Source organism: Penicillium lagena (genome assembly GCF_028827675.1).
Source record: "Penicillium lagena strain IBT 129212 chromosome Unknown utg000008l_segment0_segment0, whole genome shotgun sequence".
NCBI lineage: Eukaryota > Fungi > Ascomycota > Eurotiomycetes > Eurotiales > Aspergillaceae > Penicillium > Penicillium lagena.
In genome coordinates, this window is record NW_026623229.1 from 2,290,616 (window position 1) to 2,312,336 (window position 21,721).

Consider the following 21,721-nt stretch of genomic DNA (forward strand, 5'->3'; position numbering starts at 1 on the left):
CCTTTTCTTGCGAGACATCACACTTCCACACTTCGAAGGGAAAGGCAAAAACAAGCAGGCGGAACAGAACATGTATCACGGTACGACGGAACTTCATCAGTATCTCAGTCAAAACACAACAGGGAGGCATCCGGGGAGGGGCATCAATCGAGAAGTAGCCAATAATGAATGGTGTATGGTTGGACTGTGGTGGAATCACAACAGACACCAAACGGACAATAAAGAGAAAATTAAGCCGTCAGAGTCATCAGGAAAGACAGAAACAGTGGCGGGGGGTATTCGGGGAAATCGGTGTCATCCAGGCAATTACACCGTGACAGGCTCCCTCTCCTCCTCACGACCGCGTAGCTCTCCATCCACAGAGCCTTCCTCGCCTTCCTCATAGCTTGGGTGCTGATCAGCCGGCAGCCAGGAGTCCCGATCGCCCGTCAGCGGCTGGTCCTGGCCGGACAGATCAACGCCGCCCTCGCGGTTCTTGAGGTTATTCTGGCGGCGCTGCGAGAGGGTGCGCGAGCGCTGCGACAGCCCGGACTTGACCACCGCCTTGGACGTGACCCAGTTGCTGAGCGCGTCCTCGCAGTCCTGGATGATTGCCTTGCTGGCCTCATAGCCATCGTACGCGTTCCGTGTCTCGCCGGGCGTCACTGGCGCATCGTCAATCAGGTCCAGGAGGTGCTTGCCGTACCCGGCTACAATGGCGACCTTCTCGCAGTGCTCGCGCAGCGCATCGAACTGGTACTGGAAGGCTGCCTTGACCTTCTCGCGCGTGATGTTCGACAGCTGGGCTTCGGCGACGAGAGACTCGGCCTCCGCGCGGACGAGCTCTTGCTCCAGCACGACGATGCGCTGCGACTGCGGGTCCTTGTATTTGAGCTTGGCGATTTCGTCGGTGATCTTCTGCTTGCCTGCGGGATGGGTCAGCTGGTGGTTTCGTTCCTGTCTCATCTCCACTTTCGGGGATGGGTGGGGTCTGTCTTACGGTCCCGGCTAGGCTGTACGGAGGCTTCGATGTTTCGGATGCTCTTGATTGTGACGCGGTACTGGTCGTAGCGGTCGACAAACAGGTCTTCCAGCTCGCCGATCTCGTAGATCAGCACGCCCAGCTTGTCTGTCACATCCGACACGTCCTCGTCGCAGGCCTCGCCCCAGATGGAGAGTTGTTGCTGTTGCATGTTCAGTTCCTGTAAAAAGTGCGCACCACCAGGCTATGGACATACCGCCACTTCCATGCGCTCTCTCGCGACAAGCTCCATGCTGCGCATGACGTTCTTCTCCATTTTGACCAGCTGCGACAGCTTCCGGGCGAGGTCGGGCCCGAAGGCACCGGCGGTGTTCTTACGGAAGGCATGCCCTGAGCCATTGTCAGTACATAAATGCGATCCCGTCGAAAATGGTGTGGTGTTCGTCTCGACAGCATTCCTCTCATGTCATCATCGCTCCCGATCGAGCACGGACGCGGAGAATTCAACCGATCCGGCCACCATGGAGAGGCAATGCGACCGACAAGCAATGCCGCAGCGAACACCAGGGTATGCGCACTCACCGATTCCGCCTTTTCCGAGCCAGCGGTTGGTCTTGGTGGAAGACATTGGCGGCGGGGGGGTTCTCGACCTGCGAGGCGGTCGGGGGCGCGCGACTGGCGCATAGAATAGGTGCGATGCATTATGGTGGCTGGGTTTATCTCACAGGGGCGTGGGGGGAATAGGGTATCGACCGACAGTCAGGAAGTAAGGGGGAGGGATCGGGAGAATCTTCGATAGAAAAAGGAAGAAAGAAAGAAAAGGAGGAGGGTAACGTGCACAAGGGCGTTGCGCAGTAGTGACGTGCGCTAAAGAAGAGTTGGGGGGGAGCACAGGGAGAGAGCTTCGGAGGCGACGGAAGCTCACACTTGACTGCAACCGTTTTGGGGGAGGGCAATGTTGGGTCTTCAGGGGAGACAGAGAGAGTGAGGGATTGAGGGTAGAAGAGTAGTGAGAGCTTGACTGATGTTGCTGATGCTGGTGACGTCGAGAAGGGGGCGCACCTTACCCGATTCGTCGCGATCCCACTTGGCCCTCCAGTGAGGCGGTGCTGAAGTAGTTAGTTCGTTAGTAGTTTGCTAGTTGCTGTACTATCTCCACGTCATGGACGAACCACCGGTCGTGATGTCATGACTCTGCGTTCCTGCACTCGAACATGTCATGATTCGGTTCGTCCAGGGTTGCATCGAGGGACTGGCCGTTCCTGTTTGGACTTTGATCAAGATCGTCAGTAGTGGAGGGATGCCAAAGCACTGCTTAATTCGGGCGATCGGTGGGGGGGGATGTGCAGTTCAACCACTGGTTCAATTGCCACTTAGGACTGCCTAGTGCTTTTTAATTAATCTATGTGTGCGTCTTGCGTTTCTTCCCCCGTTTTCCCGACCCAGCATCGCCATCGTGAGGAGTGCCCTGCGCCTGTTGCTGCAGTCGGCTGAATGCCTTCTCCATGCGACTCGGTCCGCTGCGGTGCACGCGGGGCGCAAATGCGCCAGCCCCCACGGAACCCTGCATGAAGTGCGTGATGTTCGACTGCGTACCCTCTTGCTGGCGCCGGTTCATGTCGCGGATGACCGGCAACAAAATCTCATCGGTGCGTTCCGGACTCCAGCCGATCGTGGTCATCAGGAAACTGCGCAGGCCGGTCAGGTCCGGCACGCCCCATTGGAACTGCGACGGGTCGGCGTCGACCTCAGGCTCGAGGTAGGCCGTGTCAACCAGCGTGTTCGGGAATGTGGGGGGCAGGAAGATCTTTGACGCCTTGCTGCGGAATTTCTTCCGGAATGCGGCGTGGCTGTCGTCGGGACGGTTCATGCCCATCTGCACCTGCGTCCACCAGTCGCGGAACTCCTCGAGACTCGAAAACTCGGTCACGATCTCCAGTGCGGTGACGGGGCCGATGCCGGGAATACCCTCCGTGTAGTCGCTGCCGAGGAGGTGGGCAAAGCTGATCAGCTTCTCTCTGTGGAGGGAGTATTCCTTCTCCAGATCGGAGGTCAGGTAGCATTCCACAAACTTGCTCTGGTTGAACATATTCTTGTAGACCCGCGTACCGCCAAACAGAAAAACATCGCTGTCATCCGTAACGATTCCGTCCACAAGGCCGAGCGAGACTAGCTCGGCGCACTGCGCTTCTGCCTCCATGGGGGCAGTGATGTAGGGTAGCCCAAAGAGTCCCAACAGCTGCTGACACTCGGTGATCATGATTTGGGTCACATCGTCTGCATCACGAAGATCCTTCTTTTGCTGGTTGCGCAGCTGTTTGAGCTCTCGTTCGTAATCGAAGGCATCTTGGTTAGGAGCAGCGGAGTTGAGGGTTTTTGCAAATCGGACGTGCTCTTCTCCCTCAGCTGCAAGTTGTTGTAGTAGTTCTTCATCTTCTGGGTCACTGTATTCGTCCTCGTCCTCTACCAAGACCTCTGGCCGGCTGGTGTCTTCCAGAGGCGGGACGGTTGGAACGGAGTAACCGACGGTGCTGACAGTAATTTCAGGTCCTGTTGTAGACGGCAAAACATCTTCGAATTCAGGCGAAGGGGAACGTTGGGGATGTGATGGCCTTTCCTGGGCAGGAGCAGCACCACCTGCGACCTCTGTCGGTGTTGCAGTCAACTCTTTCAAATCCGGAGAGTGAGATTGCTCGACGTCTAAGGAAGCAACCTGCGGGTGTGGCTCATCGAGGTTTTGTTCAATTGCGACTGGCTGTTCAGGAACTTCAATGGCTGTTGATTCCATATCAATGCTCTTGTGAGATATGGCATCAGACACGTCTTGCACCGCGTCGTCTACCTCGATGGCCATCTCGTGCTTTTCCATTCCGGACTCCTGCTTCTTAGAGTCGGGCTCGATATCGACTACTTCCTTCGTCTCCGACAGGTTGTCAACATCAATTATGTCTGGTGATCGGCGATTGGACAGAAAAAGATGATCTGGCGCTATTTGCCGCTCCTGATCTCTCTCATGAACGTCTGTCGAGTCAACAATGAATTGCGCATTATCGCGTTCTCCCACGAACCAGGGCGGCAGTGGCTCTTCTTCCTTTTTCGACGATTTTTTGGACTCTTTCACGAATCCACCGGCCTCCGTGTCAATTTCAGCAGGCCGATCTTTTGTGGTTTTATTAAGCTTGACAGATTCAAAAGGAAGAGGTCCGGTAAACGCATTTTTGGATCGTTCTTTTTGGGAGACTTTAGATTGTGCCATGGCAACTGCAAAATCCATGTCGTCGTCACTCTCGAGTGCCATGTCCCTTGTTGGCTCACGAGGTAGTACTGGCTCCTTTGGTCGATTGATAGAGATGTCGGGTAAGTCTTCGTCTTTCTGCTCTTCATCGTGCTGTAATGATAATGAGAGGGCTTTTCGGAGATCTTCATCTTCCTCATTTTCGAAAATACCGGCATCATGGTTGATCTCACTGCCAAAATCTCCGCCTTGAACAAAGAGCGAGTCGTCTTCATGTGTCGAAGCTCTCCGTAGATCATGGCGAGACCTGCCAAGCGCTTCTTCCATGTCTGAATCTTCCCTCGCCTGCTGAAGCGACTGGTCGAATACACCTTCACGGAGGAAAGGGAGCTTGGGGAGTCGGTTGAGGCCCTCAATCGGAACATCCTCAAATTCTTCTTCTGACTCGGCATCTTCTGACAAACGTTCCAGCTGGTCATGTCGATCAAGATCAATAGGCTTGTCTTCCTGGCCTTCGTCCTTATTCCCTACCACACCAAGGACCCATCCGCCTTCCATTGCGCTGTCCTTAACCAAAACATATTCTCTCCCACGCTCACCAGCGATCCGCTTTCCAGAGTTGTAGAACGCTTCTTCCCCGTTCATACCATTAATATTCATCAATCGTTGCGTAAGATCATTTCGCTCCTTGACTCGGTCAATTTGAAATTTGGAAAAGGCCATGCGATCCGGGAACATCGTGTCCAGCTGCTCTTTCGAGTATCCCATTCTCAGTCGGCTTCGCAGCCTCGCCGCATTGAGGATATTGTATCGGTCGGTGGCGGGCAAGCTGAGGAAAAAGGAACTGTCGAAGTCGATCTTGGAGAAGTCATAAAGATTAATGTCTTGACCCTGGTGAAACTGCCTCGCATATTCTTCCAGTTCTTCCTGCGACATGATCCGCGGGTCGTTGGGGGCTCCCATCTCTTCCAGCGAAACATCTAGGTTCGGTAAATGGTAGGCATCTTTCTTCTTGAACCGCCGATTCTGTTGTTTCTCTTTCTCCGTCATGAAAGTCTCCTCGGCATATACCGGAGCATCCGGAACTTCTTCTTGATCTTCGGGCCGCTTCTTATTCCGCCGCCGCGTTTCGGCCTCTTCCTCGGCCGATCGCTGCATCTGCACAGCAAGCAGCTTCCCCGCCGTCCTCGCCGCATCCTCCCGGCGCCCCTCGCGTCTTTTCTTTCGTGCTGCGATCGTCTGTCGTTTAAGAACGGGGGCGCCGCCATCAAAGACAAAAACGGGTCGGATTCCAAAGTAGAGCAGCTTGCATATGCGGCGGAAGAAACCCACGATATGTGAATTGCGAAGTGCATTGCCCTCTTTATCTCGCACGGCTTTTAGGAACTGGTATATCCAGATTGACGCGTCGACGGCGAGTCGTTTCTTGTTGAGGGTTTCAAGCTTGACGGGCCGGGCGCAGGGCTGGACGACTGTCCACAGCCCGGTGACACCCATGGCGAGTCAGAGGCAGATAAGGTTATGATATGGAGTTACAAGAAGAGGTTGTGGTGGTGGTCGGCATCGTGGAGACCATGAAGGAGTCACCGATGTTGGATGGTGATGACATGGGCCAACACGAGAGAAGGCGCGAGGTCACGTGTACAATTATTCCCATTTAGGGATAGTGCTTGTAGATTAGATAAGCAGACTGGATGGGATGAAAAAGAGCAAGTCATTTTTTACTGAGTGGGATGGGAAGCGCCGTGCGGTCTGTTGTCTAGATGTATACCGCATCCAGCAATGTCTCTCTCTCTTAAGGTAAGTGTCTGGTTTAACGGTAAATTCCTGGTCTGACTCTCAAAATATAGCATGTCGATGCTTGTCTCCCCATAACAGCCTTGAAGGCGTTTACTTGGGGCGATAGCAGGTTTATATTCCAAGGACAGGGTTCATTCTTTCGTGTCATTGACGAGAGGACCGGGGATGTGGCGGCCCAAACCCAGACATTCAGACGCAACAATGTCCACGGGTTCATCCCCCTCAGTCATGATCCTCACCATGTTCAGGTCATTGTTTGGGGCGGCCAGTCCGTACGCGTGGTGAATCTTTACTTAAAATTTGAAAATTCAACCTCGCATGCCTCGAATGTTTGGATATCGTTGGCCACTGCCGAGTTCCTTGCCCCAGACTGGATCATGAACGGATGCGCCGCCGTCGACAATGCACTCGACGCGGCTTATTTGGTTACCGCCAACAATGCAGCGTTGAGTCTGAAGCTCGTTGAAACCGAGACCGGCAATTACGAGACCGCTATTCACATACACCAGCTAGTCACAAGCGTCAAGTCTATGCTGTATTCCGCCGACGTGATAGTCCTCTCTGCATCTCACGTCTTGGTTGCGGCCGGAACGGTCTTCGGGGAGATCATCGTCTGGTCCTGCTTTTTGGACCAAAGCAAAGCAATTGGTTCCATCCACCATTTCTTCACTGGTCATGACGGCTCGATCTTTGATGTGCGCATATCGCCCCAGATCTCTTCTTTGAATGATGGTCAATCGGGTCGGCTCTTGGCGAGTTGCAGTGACGATCGAACTGTGAGGATATGGGATATCTCGGACTGTGAGCATAAAAATGCACTGGATCCCTCTGCATACTCCTCGGATGGCTTCGAGCTTCGGTGTACTGGATTTGGTGCCGGTGCGGGCGAGGATCAAGTCACCGGTTCTGAATCCTGTGTTGCAAAGGTGTTCGGTCACGATGCTCGCATATGGGGTGTTCGTTTTCATCCCATCAGGGAAAAGAGCCAAGCCAGATTGGGTCTGGTATCTCATGGCGAGGATTCTGCATGCATTATTTGGGATCTCAGCTGGGAGTCGTCACAACAAACGACAAAATATCACCTTCGAGAAATTTCCTCGGTCCACCATCACTCTGGAAAACACATCTGGTCGCTCGATCTTTGCGCCAAGGGCAAAGATACAGCCGTTTATACCGGGGGTGCAGACGGTGCATTGAAGAGCTTCACAATCAATGGAGTCGACAGAACAATGAAGAAGCAGTCCAAATACGGAGGATGGAAATGTTTTGACTTTGTTGCACCGGACTGTCTCATTGCCTGTTCAACTAGCGGCGAGATTCAACTGGGGTCTGTAAGTTCAGATACGGACGTGGGTGTCGCCTGGGAGACACTGTGCCTTTTTGAAGAATTTCGCTCTTTTGTTGTCCTCTGCGGTATGCCCCAGAGAGGGCTGGCATTGATAAGCAACAGCCAAGGCCGGATCCGACTGTATAATCACAGCGAGAAGTCAGTTTCTGATCTTCTGGAAACTGGTGAACGACCCTTTGCCCTGTGGCCTCTTGATGACGGCTCATTTAAGAACGAGAAGCTTTCATTCCTGGCTTCTTTTCTAAAAGATGACAAGGCGACGCTGTTTACAGTCACGGGCTGGAACAGTGACCATCCACAAATTGAGACGTTTGAGATTTACCTGCCACCCCCATTTACGGTATCATGTGCATCCTTGGTTTTTGGTGGTCGATATCTGATTCTGGGATCCAAACTCGGTGGCTTGACCGTCCATCGAGTTTCAGGGGCTAGCAAGTCTCCGCAGCCACTGGTGAACGACCGACGCGGTCATGGCCGTGAAGGTGTCTCGCAAATTAGCGCGGTATCATCAGAGACCAGAACCGACGGCTCCGAGCTGGAATACTTGTTGACCTGCGGCCGAGATGGAAACTTTTGTCTTCGTGAAATGGAGATCAAAGAAAATGCAGAGATGTCTCTGCAATTGGTGCATCGCACATCGTCTTCTCTTGGCCAAAACATCTGCGGAGGTTATTTCGATGCAAAGACACATGATCTAATGCTGTACGGCTTCAGATCGCAAGATTTTGTCCTGCGAAACGAATCCAAGCAAATGGACCTCATATCCATCTCATCCGGTGGTTTCCGCCGTAGCTGGGTTTTTCAGCCCGGCACTGAAGGAATTAAGAATGCCTTGCTTCTGTGGAGAGAAGGAACAGTTCTGAACAAGGTTTGGATACAGGCCGACATTAATCGTTCCCTACGAGCTGGAGGCCATGGGCGAGAAATCAAGTCTTTGGATGTCTTCAATCCCACCAGTGGAGAACAACTGCTATTCGCTACTGGCGCGGAAGACACCACTGTGCGTGTATTCAGGCCGTCAGCCACTTCACGCGCAAGCCCGTGGGGGAGTTTTGAGTCTCTGCGCTTGCTGAATACGCACAACTCTGGGATTCAACAGGTCAGTTGGTCGAAGGATGGTCGCTATCTTTTTACCAGTGCTGCCTCCGAGGAATTTTTTGTCTGGAGAGTCCGCTCGATTCCTTCATTCGGGGTTGCCACCATGATGGTGGCTGCCAGCCCTAAGGATGATCCGAAGTCCGATCTTCGCATAACGAGCTTCGATGTGTTGGATGTGAAAGGTGAGAGCGTAAACCAGGGGTTTCTGCTCTGTCTTGTTCTCTCCAACTCCACGCTCAAGGTAAAAAACACTCTTTTCGTCTGACGGGAATGCGTGGATTTAACCTTGTTATAGATATTTCACTTCTCCCCCTCTGGTTCTACTTTCACTCTCCTTGCCAGAGGGAAATACATGACAAACTGCCTGACCCAAGCGCACTTTGTGCTGAAGGACTCATCCTTGAGTCTGATCACGGCCGCGACTGATGGATACTTCACTCTTTGGGACCTCACCACTGCCCTTGGCCCCTTCTACACAATCGCGTCGTCTACTCTGGCTGCTAGGCCATTATTTCCTTCTATCCCACCAGTGGAGATCACCTGCGAGAATCGATATCAGATCCACTCCAACAGCATTAAAGTCATGGAGCTGGTGTCTCTATCAGACACAGCAACTCTGATCGTGGCCGGAGGAGATGATAATTCTTTGTCTGCGTCTCTTCTAAGTACGTATCCCTCTGGACCCAGTACGAACACGCTCGTGGGTACCGTATCTGTTCCCGATGCCCACGCCGCCTCGGTAACAGCCGTCAAAGTTCTGGGTCAGTCGCAGCAGTCAGATCAATCATCAAGTATAATGCTTGCATCATCGGGCAACGATCACCGAGTCAAGATCTGGTCCGTAACTGCGGATCCCGCGCTGGGCGATATCCGCGTCGAATACCTCTTAGACAGATATAGCTCTGTGGCTGATGTTTCGTCGCTGGGTCTTGTGGGAAAGGATCAGCTTGCGGTCATGAACAATAATGCATCTGCGTCTGATGGAGCGAAGCCAAAACTTTTGGTCTGTGGCGTGGGCATGGAACTATTCGAGGTGGACTTGCGGTGAGGATCTGACTTGCATGATGACGATGTGAGTGCTAGATGTATATAGATCAATGCTGGGTGTAGATATAGATTAATGAACGTTTCAGCATGCATATGTGATAACTATCTTCACATGTCCTAAGCATCGCTAGCTAGCTACGGGTGTGCTCTAGAAGTGCCAGCCTGTATAGGCCGTGTTCAAACAGGAATGGACCAGCTACCCCGCGTCTCCATACACAGCGGAGTATACGCCGGGCCGGGGTATCGCTGCATCGTTCTCAATGCCTTAGTTCTAAAGTCTTGGCAAATGCATAATGCAACTCACTTGCCCCGCAAGAATGTCCTGGGCTCGGGAATTTCTCCGGATTTTGCGCCTGTCACTAGCATTCCGAGGACAGCCTGGGGAATGAGAGTCGTAAAGAGGGGAGTAAACAAGGAACGCATATAAGACCCGCCAGTCGATGATGTGCAGTGGTTATTTTTTCACTTTTATTTTCCCCGATATACGTACAACCGCAATCTCTCCATTTTGTGTATTGTAGTCAGTTCGGTCACCATGAAGCATCTCGCTTGTTTAATGGTCATAGCCATGGCTGCAGCAGCACCACCGTCGCAGCCGAAAGAGTTGTCGAACACGAAGACTACTTATTTTTTTACCTTGTAAGAAGTATTTCTGTGTCCTATTTACAAAACCTGAGCTAAGAACATTATACAGCGGTGACTCTTATTCCCAAAGCGGTTTCGATGTTACAGGCGTGCAGCCATCACCTTCAGACCCAATGGGTAATCCGGCATTGGGTAAGGCATATAAGATTGCAACCACTATCTGAAGAGAGAAATACTCATACTTGATTTCAAGGAACTGGAACAACAGGCGCTGGACTCAACTGGATTGAGGACCTGGTAACAGTGGACAACTCCTCCCTGATCCTCGGATACGACCTCGCCGTTGGAGGCGCAACCATCGACAACCACATCGTCAACGCTACCGTCCCGGATGTGGTGACACAAGTAGGTAGTTTCCAAACCTATTATGACAACAAGCCCGCCTCCGCGCCGTGGTCTTCGAACGATGTCGTTTTTGGATTTTGGATTGGGATCAATGAGTATTATTACCACTTCTCAAATACTTGTGAGCAAACAGACACTGATCATGTTGTTTGTAGTGTCGGCCGGGCATTCTCGAGCTATAACGCGAGCGACACGGTCCCCCTCCTGATTAACAAATACCAATCTGTAGCGGAGGAACTCTACTCTGATGGTGGACGCAAATTCTTGTTTCTCAATGTCCCACCTACGAGTCGGTCCCCATATATCCTTGATCAGGGGCCGGACGTGGTGGCAGCGCACGCGGCATGGTTAAAGGTATTTAATGAAGGACTCAGCTCGATGGTGAAAGATTTTGGAGCGAAGCACCGAGACGTTCGTATCTTCTCGATTCTTGTGTTGAGTTGCGTTTAGAACTGATTGTTGCAGGCAACGCCAATCCTCTACGATTCGTGGTCCTTTATGACAAATGTCCTCGACCACCCCCATGCATATGGGTACCCGAATGCAACCTGTATCAATGACGATGGTATCAGCTGTGTTTGGTGGAATAACTATCATCCAGGTCAGAAGTATCACAAGCTGCAAGCTGCTGATATGAAGAAGTATCTTCACCCTTTTGGGGCGTGGTAGGAGTGAAGAAAGCATTTAGTATAGGTAGGAGAAATGGACAATATATCTCTGATACAAGTACGGTTAGATTTGACCAATTAATCTTATCCGCGACTATCAATTCCACTACTTGGGATAAAATGCGTCTACACGGTAAAACCCCTGTTTCAGATGGAATAAACAAGCTCCGTCGTTTCTGGTCCATTTAAGCCCGATGGGCTCTGCAATTTTTCTGCCATTTGTATCTTTTTGGAATTTTGTGTTCACATATTGCATACTTCGACAGTTATATAGATCAGTAGTCTTCCAAATTAGTCTTTCTATACACTCGAGACAAGCTAATAACATGAAAAAACAAAGGATCCTTCTTCAAAGAACCCCACAAAACCTAAAACACGCCACCCGTCAACCACATCTCCAATTTCCTTCCTGCCGATCGATGCCTGAAGCGCCACGGAAAAAGCCCTAGTCATCACCCCTCGAACACAGAAATCTGCCACTCAGAAGTCCCTGCTTGTGTCCGCGAAGAAATTACCTGCCACAAGACTGGAGGATATAGCTGAATGATTTACTCCGGGTATCCTGGTGCTAACTAAACTGGGGCGCTGGACGGAGACGAACGGACTGAGGACCTGTCTTGGAATGGAGCAGATATTCAACCTCCGTGCCAAGTGTTTCGAAGATAGGTTAGACTTACAAGCTACGGAGAAATATAAAGTGGACATGTTTTCCCGTGTTATTTAGGACAAGACTTCCTTTTGGCATACTAATTCCTCTTCTGATTTGAAGAGTAGCTATCATTCTCAGTTTCTAAATCAACATGAGACTCAACCAGCTCGTTCTCCTCGCTGCCGCGGCTGGATCCGCAGCAGCGGCTCCGTCAAAAAACTTTGCGAAGAGAGCATCTCCCTTCCAATGTAGTAGAACCTAGACTTGGTTGAATCATATGCATTGAAGCTAATCTGATTACGCAGGGTTCGGAGCGAGCGAGTCGGGCGCGGAATTCGGTTCAACCAGTATTCCCGGTATTTATGTATGTGCTCAATTAACTAATACTCTTAAGTTTCTCTTCTTCCTACTGACTGGCCTTCTGTTCAGGGAATCGATTTCATCTTCCCCGACCTGAGCACCATTCAGACCCTCATAAGCAATGGCATGAATATCTTCCGGGTGACCTTCCTGATGGAACGGCTTGTGCCGACTTCTATGACCGGGTCCTTTGACGAGGGCTATCTGCAGAACCTCACTACAGTAATTTTATCTTCGTGGCTGGGAATTTATCAAGTATTAACGGGTGCAGGTTGTCAATACCATTACTGATGCAGGCGCGCATGCTGTGCTGGATCCACATAACTACGGAAGATAGTAAGTCACCATTCATTACTCTGGACGGAGACTGACGGGATTGTATAGCAATGGAGATATCATTACCAGCACCTCGGACTTCCAGACTTTCTGGACGAATGTCGCAGGCCAGTTCAAGTCGAACGACCTGGCCATCTTTGACACGAGTAAGCTATTCCCAATAAGATGTGGCCATTGTTGATTGACATATAATCAGACAACGAATACCACGACATGGACCAAACCCTCGTGCTAAACCTCAACCAAGCCGCCATTGACGGTATCCGCGCAGCGGGAGCGACCTCGCAATACATCTTCGTCGAGGGCAACTCCTACACGGGCGCATGGACCTGGACGACCGTTAACGACAACATGAAGGCCCTCACGGATCCGCAGAACAAGATCGTCTACGAGATGCATCAATACCTCGACTCCGACGGCTCTGGCACCAGCGCAGACTGCGTCTCGACCACAATTGGCGTAGAGCGAGTCACGAACGCAACGCAGTGGCTCAAGGACAACAGCAAAGTCGGCGTCCTAGGCGAGTTCGCCGGCGGGGTCAATGATGTGTGCGAGACTGCCATCACGGGTATGTTGGATTATCTGGCTGATAACACTGATGTCTGGACCGGGGCTATGTGGTGGGCTGCTGGACCTTGGTGGGGGGACTACATGTTTAGCATGGAGCCGCCTAGTGGAGCCGCCTATACGGGGATGATGTCTACTCTGCAGCCGTATCTGTAATTAGAGAAGCTTTCGGAGATGAAAGGTCTGGTTGGGTGGGCCCGTTCTTTCCTTAAAGAATAAATTCGTACCTCAACCATCGACCTCAAGATATAATCAAAAAAGGCTCACTGTTGAGGGGTAGCACCTCAAAGGCTATGAAACAGGGCCCTTTATCCAATATTTACAGACGCTGATTTCTTCAGTGGCCGTAAGGAGCCACCAAATCCCGGCGACGACCTGATAGTGTCCCGAGGCACTCTCTCAAAATTCAGAGGCAGATGGGATTTGAACGGGGGACTTCCTCTTTGCGTAACCTGCATGTTGATTGCCAAGATCCGGCAAGAGATAGAGTGCATATCGGTGTGGGAATGAAACAGGATTTATGATGGTGTGGCTGCTTAATCCTGATTAATCTCGTCGGCGGGGTCATACATAGCGTCACGTGAAATACTACGTACCTATTTGGTAACACGTTTACTCTTGAAGTAGGAATAGCTGGTAGATTCTGGCTTTTATATCACGGTTTTGATATGTAATCATCTCATGTACTGTATGAAGTCCTATTAAGGCTATGGTCGGTGGGTTTAAAGTGAGATTATCGGGCTGTTCAAGAAAAAGACCAGCATCAAACTGAGAGAAATCGGTCTATAGATGGGACACATAATTTTGAGAAGCAGGGACATTCGTTAGGATATTCGTCAATCCAAGGATGTACTAGATGTACTGCCATCGTCGTTTCAGGCACCAGCCAAGTCCCTACTACACGTTGTACATGACGAGCATGCCTCGTGGCAGGCTGCGCACGACCAAGCCAACAAGGATGGAAGACGCTCGTCAGCCATGGCAGTTTTTATCTGGAATAGGAAAAAGTACGTACCCGATCATGGACAGCCGAAATAAATATAGAAACACTCCATCGCAGCTGTGGATCGGGCAGGGCTGAGATCCCACACGGCACTTCAGGCACCAAGAGTGAAAAGCACGCGCCACATGCCAAGCGCACCGCAGAACGGAGTAGCCTATGCTTGTCCCGTCTACTTCTCCGTACATAGCGGGCTGTGCCATGGAAAACTCAGAGGACCCACAGGGCTGGGAAGGGTGACGAGGCCCGTGTGTGCTCCATCGGGTATTGGTATGACGATCGTGATTATCGAGAATAACTGGGAAACTCTGGACCGTCTGTTGATCAGCAATGTCGGAGTCGAGTATTGCCTTTCCCTTGTATATGAATCGAGTCTTACCGTTGGTTTTGTCTTGAACAATAGTAACATTAATCTACCAGAAGAGTCAAAAACTCGGAAGACCAAATCCAGGGGGGTTAGTCAGCAAGAAACCAGGGACATTGCCCGTTCAGGAATAGCGCAGCCACAAATAGAAGCAGCGTGGCTGAGTGCAACGCGGCGTGATTGGCCTGATCGCGTGTGGTACGTGGGAGGCTGGTGGAGGACGGGCTGTACCAAGGCGATCAACATTAAAAGAGAGGCCTCCCCTTTCCTTCTCGTCATTCCCCGTCCTCGCTCAACTACTCTCTTTCTCGACTCTTGTCTTTCCCCACCACCGTCGTTGAATTAATTAATCACCATGGGCAAAGTCGGTCGTATCGCGTGTATCTTCACGCCCTATGTGCTCACCGTCGCCTCGTTGATCTGCCTGATCTTCGTCGGCATCGGCTGCACCGCTTCCAATTCCAGCACCAAGACGAACCTGTACTTCTTCAGGGTATGTGCACTCACCATCAAATCGAGAGATTTTGCTAACATATCACCGCCGACAGATCAACACCGAGAACATCACTACCTCATCCAAAACAACACAGGAGATCCAAACCATCCTGGAGGACACCCACCTCGAGAATGAGATCAGTGTCCAGCAGGTGCAGAACTTTGTCGACGCCGTCAAGAAGGATGTCAACCTGAAGGACTTCTACGACATCGGTCTCTGGGGCTACTGCGACGGCAGCATCAAGAACGGCGATGAGTTCGACAGCACCTTCTGCTCCAAGCCCAAGGCCGAGTTCTACTTCAACCCACTCGACGTCTGGGACATCGACACCGAAGCGATGAGGGATGAGCTGCCCAGCGCGTACAACAAGGGCATGAAGGTCTACAAGGCCGTGTCCAAGTGGATGTTCATCGCGTACATCATCGCCTTCATCGCGACCTGCCTCGAGCTTATCCTCGCCGGCTTCGCCATCTGCAGCCGCTGGGGAAGTTGCGTGGTCTTCCTTTTCTCGACCGCCGCCTGCCTGTTCACCGTCGCCGCCTCTGCCACCTCGACCGCCTTGTTCGTCATCCTCAAGGGTGTTGTCGAGGGCAATCTCAAGGCCTACGGCGTCACCGGTAACCTGGGCACGAACATTTACGCCGCCACCTGGCTCGCCGCGGCTTTCGCTATCGCCGCCAACATCTTCTGGCTGTTCTCCGTCTGCTGCTGCTCCGGTCGCTCGCCCTACCACCACAAGAACCGTGGCAACCGTATCATGGCCGAGAAAGCCCCGCACCACTATGAGCCTGTCGGCCCTCAGGGCCACCACTCTTACGAGCCGTATCGCACCTAAGCAAATCCTGGACATTATGTGTTTTAAATTGTTCGTGTACGATTCGTCTCGTGGAGCGTTCTTGGGATTCCTGGCGTTACCGTGGTCGTCCAAATGATGACATGGCTTTTTTCCCGTTTTTACCTTTCTCATGATTCTTGTTTCACGAATTATTTCCATTTTTGTGTGTGGCTGATAATGATACCATATCAAATTACGTATTTTCAGGCATTTGGCATGCCGTACATGTTCAGAGTGAATCAAATATACCCATTATTCCATCATTGCAATTGTCTTCCAGTATAATCCTCTTGAAAACTTGATTTTGTTTGGCTTGATCCCAGTAAACAAGCCTCTTGTGACCTCAGTGGCGCCGGGTCCTTGCTTTTTTCCCACTCATCTATCCTCTGCCCCGTGCGCGCGACCCCCCTGACGATCTCCATTTGTCTATCCCAAATCCGACTAGCTACTCCCCGCTTGGTGGCCGTTAATAACCCGTTGGAGGGACCAAGCCCTACGTGAGCGAATGAGGGCAGATCTTAGGCCGGTCCACATGTCTTCCCACTGTAATTATTGTTTGTAGCTAGTCAAAATCAGCAGCCTAAATAGTTATCGATGGCGTTAGCTTACTATGGAGCTAGCCAATTGGAGATTCTGTGTGTCCAGAGCTCTACCGCATAAACAGCAACCACACACGCCACGACTTGCATCAGCAGCCTCAAATGACAGCTTTGGTGGATATTTCCCCAAATATAAATAGGTAATATTGCATACACGCTACTTTCTTTCTACGCTATGATTTCCAGGCTATCTAAAACAATGCCTGAAGTCGGAGGATTTACGGATTTTGCTATTAGTTGAAAAGAAACCATTGTAGGTACATAAAGGTACAGCTGGCAGCAGGACGCTGATTGATTATCTACGGAATTATTCGATGGTGTGAATAGAGCAAGTAGCACTTCAACTTTGAGAAGCATCTTCATTACTGCTTTCGACTACGAGTATCAGACGATGACTCTAATTTGATAGACGCGTTTGGGTATAATTATACTTATCTTCGATTTCACACGGATTGAGTCTCTCCATACCAGATAGCTAATTTAGATTCATTGAAGCCATAGACTTCCCAAGTGACCCGTCTATCATAACCCCGATAATTCTAGTTCTATAATCACTAGCCTTGTAATGAGCCCCAATATTTAAGCTAGGCCCAACCTAGACAAGATCCACTATTGAATCTTCATAATTAACGGTTGAAGAGGTTCCCTCGTTAAGCCAAGAAATTAGGTATGCTCCTGCGGTTCTGGAACAGAGCGTAAGATAGTTAGTTCAGCAAAACCGCTAGGTATTAGATAAACTGCGGTGACAGGGGACCAAAAGCCGCAACAGTAGTATATGAATAAAAGCCTTTCTCCTGATCTGATATCCACAATTCTGTTAGATGAAATTCTTCTCTAAACCCATACACCCTCGCAATCTTTTCACAATGCATCTGCCATCTACTTTCCTGGCCACCCGGGCGCTGCTGGCCGGCCTGATAGGTTCTCTTTTAGACTAGTGGAGAGTTTGGAGTTTCCTTGGTGTATTTATCATGTCCCTCAGTCATCTGGGGAAGCCACGTCGTGACCCTTCTTGTTCGTTATCATCAGAGTTATTATTCATGACATAAATCAAACGCTTCATTTCAGCAAGACCAACATGTAATATACAAGCCCAGCGCTTCAACGATTCAACGATAAAGTAGGTCGCTGAATGACCCCACTCCCATCAACAAGAATCTTCGCACCGCCGCGACGGCGTCGTTCAACGAGTACATTTTGATCGGCTCGAGCCCACACTTTGAACGGTGTAAATGGATCGTCAGACCACCTGGGTCCGGGGGACCGTAAGTGCCGCAGAGAATGAAACCAATTCTCAGGCTCGCTGTCCTCGCCTTCGTCTTCTTCGTCGGCATCGGCTACCTCCGTATCGTAGAGGAGCCTGGACTCGGCGCGCGAGAGGTGCACGGTAAGATCGGTGTCATCACCGAGTTCGATGCTGGCTGTTTCGTGGCGTTGATCATCGTCATCATAATCTTCTTCTTCAGCATCGGCGGCAAATTCGGTGTTTTCTGCAGCGCGCATGTCGACATCATTGTCATTATCAGGTTGCTCGACTTCGGGCACGTCGACACCCTGGTCAACAAGGAGATCACCACCCAGACCAGCCCCGTCACGAGCGTTGCTTTGAAGGAACTCGTCAAGAAAGGCAGGATCAGGATCTGGCTTTATGTCTTCATAATCCAGGAAGCAAGGTGATGATGTCATCCGGCTTTGGTCGTCATCACTGGATGAGGAGCCCTCTTGTTTGATGATGACCGAACTTGAGGAACTTTTAATGGACGAGGTACGAGATGAACGCGCGGCAGGAAAAGCGGCTGAAAAGGCATTATCCGGCAGGTCATTGTCAAGAGCAACCTCGAATGGGGAATGGGCATGGAAATTTAAGAGTTTGTTCACGAGACTGCCGGTAAAGGAGGTCGCTATGGCTTCACTTTGACGCGCTGGCTCTGTTTGGGTCAGGTTGTCGGCGGCTTCGGTGATGCTGCCGGATTGTGCGGCACATACTTCAATGCCACGGGGTTGTAAGCTCCGTTTCTTGTATCGAGGCGTAGAGAAACGATCTTTGAAAAAATCTTCGTAAGTGAATATTGTTGAGCCCTGGGACAAGCACTCCTCGATGTAGTGCGGGTAGGCCTCGAGATGCCCAATGATAAAGTCGTCCCAGAGATACGACCGTTGCAGGTGAAGACCGTTGCTTCGAAAGGCTTGCAGCTTCGCGCATAAGTCTGAAAAATGAGTGAAGTCTCCCGAATAACATGGGTAATCATCTCGGAACTTCTCGTAAACATTCCGTGCCTCATCAAAATATCTGTTGGGATTGCTGACGAAGTATTCACGTCGAGAAACCACACCCAAGTTTGGAGTACCAGACGGTACTCGACTGAAGTCTGCATTTCCACGGGTTGAGCTGCGACTACCGGTGGACGGAGATTGTTCTTGAACTCGAGCGATGGATGTGACTTGTTTCAGCGGCGAGACCTGCGAGGACATCATGTGCGTGTCCAAGGATGAGACCATTAGCAAAGAGTGTTGCGTTTGCTGAGAGAATCGAGACGTTTGTGATGCACCAGGAATTGAGGATGAAATCAACGCAGGTTGAACTTCTGGTCCCGCCAGTCTTGGGGTTTGATGCCGATGCGCTGGATCAGATGGGTCGAGGACGACTCCTGTCTGCGATGGATACGAAGGAAGAGAAGTATTTTGGGACAGTGAGTCTCCGCTGCTTTTCAGAGTCTGGGTTCCCATTGCATCCGCCTGGAGCGGCTCATCTCCCGATTGTCGCAAGGACGGATCTGATGTTTCGTAAGATGTGTCGCTCATGCCATGGCTACCGTGGGAACGATAAGTATTGAAGATTCGTGACTGAGAGGAAGTTTTGTTTTGGGGGGATGGTTGTTGCGAGTCAGAAGGCGGATGTTCAATCTGCAATTTGTCGCGACACAAACGGGTGTTTTCTGCAGCGGGGGTCTGTGCAACCTGAACGTGCTCCCTGGCAGTGACGCCTGAAAGGGAAGGACCCGAGCTAGGAAGGTCCTCCTCCCTCTGGCTGTCAAATGGCTGCGTGTGCAAGCTTGAATCAAGGGCTTGTGGAAAAGACGTGTCCATAACAGATTCGTCATCTGAGCTATTTTCAGGCGTCTGAACGGGAACTGGTGACGGGATTTCCTCTTTGGGCGACTTTTGACTTTCATGCGCCAGCTGGCCCTGGATTTCGTCCTCCATGTACGCGCCAGGCGATTTCAAACGTGCCGGCCCAGCCGATTGCTCCAGAGTCTCCGGCTCTTGAGGATTGGCAGTTGTCTCTTCTAGATCCCGGTATGTGGATGCTTCTGGTGCATTGGACATTGCAGTATTGGTCAATTCCTGCTGAGATGCGTCTTGACAAGCATTCGCCATATCCAGGCTATTGTCGCCTGCTGGCTGGGATAGACAACTATCATGCTCATCACCACTAACAGCAGGACGTCTGGAAAGACTTGGTTGCTTAATAGGGCTGCTTTCTGGCGGTATGAGGTTGATATGACGAGACAGAGGCGGGCTTTCTGGCCATGACAAAGCTTCACTAGTGTCAGATTCAGCCTCTGACTCAGAGCCAGAAAGAGCGGACTCTTGAGTGGTCAATGGAGGAGTTTTCTCCCGTTCTTTCTGTGCCAATGCCTCATGCCTTCGTCTGGCGATGTCGTTCCACTCTTGTAACAGAGCTGGTGGCACATGTCCTTGGGGCGTCGGCTCACCCGTCTTGGGCGGAATAAAGCACAGTTTTTCGTTTTCGTCGAAGAAAGCTGCTTGGTCCTTGGGAATTGTGATGTCGTGGTCAGATATCCTTATGAATCCTTCCCAAGGGTTGATCGAGGACAGTTTCGGGGGGGGAGTAAGATCATCTGTTATTGTAACAGGCTGAGTTTTATGAGGTGGCGCCGACGTTCTCCCTTCTTGGACATTCTCGGTTTCTGTTGTAGGTGTCGTGCTATCTTTCTCCGATTCAACACACTGCCTCTTCCTGCAAGGTGAGGCGCCATTTGGTCCGTTCGATCCCAAACCATCTGTCTGGGGCGAAGGAAAAGATTCATCGGTGCTTTCACGGGGACGTTTCTTTGATAGACGCTCGTTTTCATCCGTCTGTATATCCTGAGGGTTTTGCGGTTGCGTAGATTGATTATTAACTGCCTGGGTTTCAGATCGAATTGAATCTTCGACTTGCTTGGCGAGGTCTTGGGGATCGGGATTGCTGGAGCCCTCGCGGGATTGTAGGACCTCAGGTGTTCGGCTTTGCCGCCTTTGGGATGCGCTGAGTTCAATATTCTGGGAGGGTTGAATGCCCGAATCCCCGTTCAAGCAGATGTTCGCCACAGAGTTAGCATCATGTGAGTCTTGTGCTGCGGAGGTTCGCTCAGGGCTACGTGGTTGAGGAGTATTCCGAGAGGATTTGCTGGGGTCTGATTCCAGATGACGCAAAAGGTCGGTTGATCCATTCAAAGAAGGACTCCCAGTATTGGTCGTGTTCTGCAAAGCATGCCAGTTATGAAGAGCTGGCATTTGGGACTGGAGCTGCTGCGACCCGCCGATGGGTGAACTATCTCGGTGAAGACCGGGACGGGGAGTTTGGTCATATTGGGAGCTGATAGATTTGGTTGTTGGACTCTGGTCTGAACGTGCTTCCTTCAGTGCCTGTCGGCATTTGCGGTAGGCCGTTGCCAGTAGAGGTTTGACGGAGCTGGTGTTCCGCAGCTTTTTTGTAGGCACAAACTTGATGTCCCCTTCAGACCAGTGCACATCGAAGCGATTGACACGCAAGTAAACCTCGGGGATAGCTGCCGAGTACACAAAGACAATAGTGAAGTCCGACAATTCTATGAGGTGTTTTGTAGCGTCCTGCATCTGCCGGATGGGGACGTCGGGCAGGGCGAGGTCGACGGCAGCTTGCGAGAAGGTGGCATCAATCTGATTCTGTGCATCCATCAATGTTGCCCGGCTGGGTCCCCACTGGCAAAGAACAGCATTGTTCAGTATGGCTCGCTTCACTCAGGAAAGATGCTTACTTGATCAATAACCGCGAGGGTGGGGTGTGGGAGGCCCTGGGGGGTGAACTGAAGGCTACAGCCATCGTCCGACACCTGGACCAGGGTCTGCTCGGCCAAGCCCAGATAGAAGGACAGACAGCTCTCGACGGCCGACGCAATCCAGGGGACCCCTGGAATCATTGTAGCGACCCAGGATTGCCGTGACCGAGGAGCAGTGTCACAATCGTCAGGATGGAGGAGAATGGGGGGAGGATCATGGTCGAGCCCAAAGTCAGAAAACCGTGCGACTTGCTCTTCATGAACCCGACGCGCCGCGATAAAGAAACGCGTTGATTTCTGCGCCACATCTTCACCGCCACATCCCC

The 21,721-nt window shown here is 51.2% G+C and overlaps 7 protein-coding genes across 7 annotated transcripts; 4 read left to right on the top strand and 3 right to left on the bottom strand.

The window, feature by feature from the left end:
* Positions 1-306: 306 nt before the first annotated feature.
* Positions 307-1,663, bottom strand: N7510_011548 (Eisosome component PIL1/LSP1 family protein; the record flags this gene model as incomplete). Its single annotated transcript, XM_056983473.1, has 4 exons — positions 307-905; positions 980-1,163; positions 1,218-1,351; positions 1,456-1,663. The coding sequence occupies 4 exons, from the start codon at positions 1,661-1,663 to the stop codon at positions 307-309; spliced, it is 1,125 nt and encodes a 374-aa protein (XP_056828967.1).
* Positions 1,664-2,363: 700 nt separating this feature from the next.
* N7510_011549 (ssDNA endodeoxyribonuclease RAD2) lies at positions 2,364-5,693 on the bottom strand (the record flags this gene model as incomplete). The annotated part of the gene is made up of 1 exon (XM_056983474.1): positions 2,364-5,693. The coding sequence occupies one exon, from the start codon at positions 5,691-5,693 to the stop codon at positions 2,364-2,366; it is 3,330 nt and encodes a 1,109-aa protein (XP_056828968.1).
* A 285-nt stretch (positions 5,694-5,978) lies between these two features.
* N7510_011550 (tRNA (34-2'-O)-methyltransferase regulator RTT10) lies at positions 5,979-9,490 on the top strand (the record flags this gene model as incomplete). Its single annotated transcript, XM_056983475.1, has 3 exons — positions 5,979-5,996; positions 6,047-8,683; positions 8,738-9,490. The coding sequence occupies 3 exons, from the start codon at positions 5,979-5,981 to the stop codon at positions 9,488-9,490; spliced, it is 3,408 nt and encodes a 1,135-aa protein (XP_056828969.1).
* A 567-nt stretch (positions 9,491-10,057) lies between these two features.
* N7510_011551 (putative cellulose-binding GDSL lipase/acylhydrolase) lies at positions 10,058-11,148 on the top strand (the record flags this gene model as incomplete). The annotated part of the gene is made up of 5 exons (XM_056983476.1): positions 10,058-10,128; positions 10,184-10,266; positions 10,343-10,574; positions 10,635-10,890; positions 10,945-11,148. The coding sequence occupies 5 exons, from the start codon at positions 10,058-10,060 to the stop codon at positions 11,146-11,148; spliced, it is 846 nt and encodes a 281-aa protein (XP_056828970.1).
* A 799-nt stretch (positions 11,149-11,947) lies between these two features.
* On the top strand, positions 11,948-13,215 carry N7510_011552 (glycoside hydrolase family 5 protein; the record flags this gene model as incomplete). Its single annotated transcript, XM_056983477.1, has 6 exons — positions 11,948-12,044; positions 12,102-12,160; positions 12,226-12,378; positions 12,428-12,492; positions 12,541-12,638; positions 12,689-13,215. 6 exons carry the CDS (start codon positions 11,948-11,950, stop codon positions 13,213-13,215), a joined length of 999 nt encoding a protein of 332 aa, XP_056828971.1.
* A 1,563-nt stretch (positions 13,216-14,778) lies between these two features.
* N7510_011553 (SUR7/PalI family protein) lies at positions 14,779-15,754 on the top strand (the record flags this gene model as incomplete). The annotated part of the gene is made up of 2 exons (XM_056983478.1): positions 14,779-14,916; positions 14,972-15,754. 2 exons carry the CDS (start codon positions 14,779-14,781, stop codon positions 15,752-15,754), a joined length of 921 nt encoding a protein of 306 aa, XP_056828972.1.
* Positions 15,755-17,454: 1,700 nt separating this feature from the next.
* N7510_011554 (uncharacterized protein) lies at positions 17,455-21,536 on the bottom strand (the record flags this gene model as incomplete). Its single annotated transcript, XM_056983479.1, has 2 exons — positions 17,455-21,318; positions 21,375-21,536. 2 exons carry the CDS (start codon positions 21,534-21,536, stop codon positions 17,455-17,457), a joined length of 4,026 nt encoding a protein of 1,341 aa, XP_056828973.1.
* Positions 21,537-21,721: the final 185 nt, after the last annotated feature.